At 42.2% G+C, this 5,000-nt stretch overlaps 1 protein-coding gene across 1 annotated transcript in view; it reads left to right on the top strand.

The window, feature by feature from the left end:
• Nucleotides 1–5,000, top strand: part of LOC138000890 (uncharacterized) — a 46,938-nt gene that overhangs the window by 35,816 nt on the left and 6,122 nt on the right. The window contains exon 6 of the mRNA XM_068847558.1: nt 4,520–5,000. This exon is cut by the window's right edge and continues 97 nt beyond it. Within this exon, the coding sequence (XP_068703659.1) occupies nt 4,520–5,000 (481 nt within the window). The remainder of the gene's footprint in view (nt 1–4,519) is intronic.

Below are 5,000 nucleotides of genomic sequence, written 5' to 3'. Positions count from 1 at the left end.
CCTAAGTGCGATTATTTGCTACAAATGCAAAAGGCAAATGGAGAAGTCTAAAATTACAGGAAAGCTTTGCAGGTTAATCGTCAACAGTTTACAGCGATTTTCATAATTTTGCGGACACAGCCGAACTGTGTCCCAATAGTAGACCCGAAACCACGGGTGCTGAAGTCAATTTATGTGCGACATAACCTACCAATCCTACAGTATAAGTACATCCGTCTTATATATTTACTTCGATGTAAAATTCAAGCCTTCAATGTTGGATATAAAACTTCGATGTCGAATATGAAAATTAAGACCCAAATTTGAAACTCCGATGTTGAATTTTGTGCACATACATATGGGTTATTGACCAAGCTTGTTCGGTCAAGAGGCTGGACATTGGCCAAGTTCTTTCTTTGCGAGTTTATGGACCGAGACAAAGTCGAGGTCCATAAACACGCAAAACAAAGAACGAGGCCAATATACAGCCATCTTGACCGAAAAAGCGTGGTCAATAAAGGATTTATGATATGAGATAAAACACCGAAAAATGATCTTTGATCTTGCGAGACCAAGCAAGAAATCCCTAGCGGGCAAGATAGCTCCATCTTGCCTGCTCGGGTAGCCAATCACAGCGCGGGATTTGGTTCACCTTGCCAGTTGACGGAGCTAGTCATATAATAAAAACGCCTTACAAAACCGCGAGAAGCCAAACGAGAGCACACACCTGGACTAGCTTGAGAGGTAAGTGATTCCCCGAAGCCAATCGGAAGCACAGTATATACATCGCGATTCAAAATAAACTGTAGAATCCCCTGAACTTGTTCTGGCTTCAACGGCTCGATTTCCGGAAATATAATAATAAAATGATAATAATAGAATAACTTAAATAGCGCATTTTCTACGCAAATATTCAGATGCACTTTACATAAACACCAGGAGAAAAACTAAAGAAACTAAAAACTATATGAATGATACTAAAATAAGCCTTGCCATATAAAGTGTTTCAAGGTCGAACTCTAGAACGCAAAAAATAATCAACACTATGATGCTAAGAGAAAGTAAAATTTTATACATAGTAAAATTAAGCCTTTCTTGACAAAAATGTTCTCAGTTTGAATTTGAAAATGTCAACAGAAGTAGAGGATAGCAGCTCGAGTGGAAGTTCATTCCAAAGCTCTGGAACCGCCCCCGAAAATGCCCGGTCACCAAGCGAGTTACGGGTCAATCTTTCTAGTTGTGAAAGGAGAGTACCACCATTGTTTCTTCGGAGGTTACATCGGCTAGACGGTAGTGTCGAAATGAGATCGACAAGGTATATAGTATACTTCGCAGCGTTTCGATTATGGCCATAGTGGAGGCGAGAAGTAATGCTGACAGCAATTGAAAACCTGTTTGAACAACTTTTCGTTGCTAAATCAATTAAAGCACTCGTTAAAATTGACCAGTTCGTCGAGCCAATCGAATTGGTAGGGTTAAAATCTGACTTTGGGAATATGAGACGGCATCCCATTGGACTGGCGTTCTCAAAGAACTGAACGACCTGTACCAGAGGTTTTTTCTACCCCGCTTCGCGACTCGCTATAAAAAAACCTCTGGCATCCAGGGTACCTACGTTGTTGTTTTCTCCTAACATCTGCCCCCCCCCCCCCCCCCCCATCCTCACACTTCTGTGATCCATACCAAAATCTATCCCCACTCCACTTTCAAACGTACTCCGCGGCCCCTGTTATCTCATACTTTTGAAGGCGGAGCATCATTCTTTGAAGCTGTGGAGGGGCCTTAAAATTGCTCCCAGAGGCTTGTGATCAGTGATAATCTCAACAGGCCCGCCGTAGATGTACAGATGGAATCGTTCAGTTCCGAACACTATGGCATACATCTCTTTTTCAATTTGAGTAAAGTCTTGCTTTGAGGGCGTGAGGGGCTTTGAAGCATATGCAAGAGCTTTGTCATTCTGCAGCAACACCGCACCTAGACCATGCTTGTTACGCACTTACTTGCATCAAAGAAGACTAATGTCACTGCAGGAGCAATCAACATTTTCAATTTCTAAAGCTGCCTCCTGTGCACAATCCCATAAGAATTCTGAGTCTTTCTTCAGTAGACTTCTCAAAAGTGCAGTGGCGTCTGTCATATTGGGTGTAAACTTTAATAGGCAGTTGACCATGCTTACCGTGGTTTCCAACTCATGCTTGTCCCTTGGAGGTTCCATATCCTGAATGGCAGCAATCTTTTTTGGATCAGGCTACACTCCCTTTTCGGATAACACAGGACCTCACTACCTTCGAACGCCATGTCCATAGTTTTTTTGAAATACCTCCTGAGCTCAGTTTATTCCAGGCAATGGGCATACGGGTGAATCGATATCGCCCAAATGGTGTGTTAAAAGTGGTTAGCATTGAGCTCTCATCATCAAGCTTAATTTGCCAATATCCAGTCTAATACACTAAAATATTTAGCATCTGATAGCAATAGAGTTAGATCCTTCAGAGTTGGCAATGGGTAATGTCCTCGCATGATGGCGTAGTTTAGGTATCTGGGATCGGGACACACTCGTAATGCGCCTGTTCACTGCTTTTCTTGCGTTACGATCGAATTCACTCAGTCTGTTGGCTCACCTACTTTGACTATCACCGCCCAAGGTCTTCCATTCTCTTGAGTTCCCTTCCTAGCACGTCACTGTGCTCTTTTATCATGTCGTTTTGGTTGTGCCCAAGGTTTTGCATTTCTTCCACAGATAATATTAACTTGATCCGCTTTAAGGAGAGGCACGATGTTAACCCTAAGACTGGTGGTGTTTGTGTGGATACCACATAGACTTCAAGCATTTTTTTTTCTTTCTTAGTACTGACAAGATAACTTGCACTTCCCTTCCACCTTGGAGGTTTTTCGCCATATCCACACAGTTTTTGTGTAGTTACCTCTGAATTGTCACACCTTACTTTATGGAATAATTCTAAGGGAATCACATTCACTTGTGCACCCGTATCAAACTTGAAATTTACTGTTTCATTGTTCTGGCCTACCTCAATATCCACGAAGTCTTGGTTTGAGCATGAGGACCTAATGTCTCCAGATATGGTTTCAACAAACAAACTGTCACTTGTTCGGAGGCTAGTCTACTTACCTCTTGTATCCCTTTGCTACCCGTCTTGCAGATTCTAACAAAATAATTTGCCTTTCTGCATTTGCGATATGTTTTCCCCATAGCAGAACCTATGAAAGTCTCTCTTGCATGCAAATCTCCACATTTGCCAAATGATTGTGCTCTTTCCTTCGAAGGTGTGCTCGAAAATCTCTTTCTGTATGGCTGGCTGTCACCTATGGAATGGATTGCTTCAGTGCTGTGTTGCGCCATTGATTTCAACTGTGGCCTCGATAGTTCGTATGTTCGTGCAATTTCGACAGCCTTATCGAGGGCTAAATCTTTGCCCTGGTTTATCAGCTTTTCTCGAATTTTGTGAGAATTTGTGCCAAACACAATCCTGTCCGTGATCATTTCGTCTGGATCTTTGAAAGCACAATCCCTGGCTAACAGTTTTGGATCCGTTATGAACTGCTCCACTGTTTCCACTTCGCTTTGAACGCGGTTGCGGAATTTGTATTCACAAAATACTGTGTTTGTTTTGGGTTCAACATGTCCTTCAAACTGCTCGTAAGTCTTGAGTTTCTTCTTATCCTCTTAGCTGATACGTGACCACGTATTGACGATATCTCGCCCTTTCTCACCGCACCATATGAGGGAATAGCTGCACTTTTCCCCCTTTTCTTACTGGAAAGCGGGATACTGAACATAAATTCCAAGTGTTGCCGAAAACGCTTCCACCTTTCCGGTAAGTTTTAGGCCTTCCAATCCATTTGAGGATATTGCATCCAGCTAAATTCATATTCAAGGGTTTATCTCGCTTCTGACACCATGTAAAATCATAACTGGTGGCTTTTAATATCACACTCACGGTCGTTTGCTAAGGCGCGAAACCAATAAACTATGTGCAAACATTACATGAACAACAGAAAATGACAACGAACTCTGGCGAGTGTGAAAGTCATACCGAGGCCTTCGGACTGGCACGAGAAAAACTACGTTTGTCATGCGGGCCCAAAATTGCTGACAGTTTTAATTTCGCATGTTAAACCTATAGTAACAAACCTTTTATCCAATTGGAGTTTGCGCTTAGAAGAAAAAACGTATTTACAGCAGCCATCAACTGCCACCTAAACTGCTAATCTGTGATTAAAAATGATCCCGTTAAAATAGCTATTCTAGAACTGGCCATGGTCAGTAGTACTCATTTTGTGTCCTCGACCACTTATGTGATGCAGAGACTCTTTGACTTTCTGGTAAAAGCCTACGTAAAACCTTACCAGTGTAGTGTGTTAGGGTCCACCTGGCTGCATATATACACTGCACTGAGAAAAGCTAGTTAATTAATACCATTAGGTTTCTCTAGTTTCGGACCTCTAAAAGGTGAGAGACACATCGCTACAATTCTTTACAAGCACCTTGCTAAATTATCATTTTTCTTTCCTATTTAAGCCTCGAACACGAAGAGACGACAAGTAGATCAACAACAGAAAAACTGCACCCAATTGAGAAAGCGTCTTGATTGGCTTCCCTCCGAAAGGGAAATGGAGGAGTATGAAGATATGCATGAAATTAAGCAAGAGAATGCTCCCACAAATATTAAATACGAAAAAAGAAAGTCAGGCCACAGAGAGTCATTTGGCCACGAACAAAGTGCACTAATCCAGTCACAGTCGAGTGATGGGTACCTTGCTCCCTGCGACGAATCCACACCAGCTGGAACTTCAGAAAAAAGCGACATCTTAAATGACCAGGAAAGACAGCATGTTTACGCAGTTGTTAACATTCATGACAATCAAGACAAAGTGACGTTTCACAGAGACCCTGAGATGCAAGATACAGATACGTGCCCAACCGGAAACGGAGAGAACTATAAAGCCAGCGTGGATCTCTCATCGCTTGGATTTGAAAACGAAGTGAAAAAGAAAGACGG

The sequence above is a fragment of the Montipora foliosa genome, chromosome 4, assembly GCF_036669935.1.
Source record: "Montipora foliosa isolate CH-2021 chromosome 4, ASM3666993v2, whole genome shotgun sequence".
Classification (NCBI taxonomy): domain Eukaryota; kingdom Metazoa; phylum Cnidaria; class Anthozoa; order Scleractinia; family Acroporidae; genus Montipora; species Montipora foliosa.
This window is presented reverse-complemented; position numbering and strand designations above follow the sequence as displayed.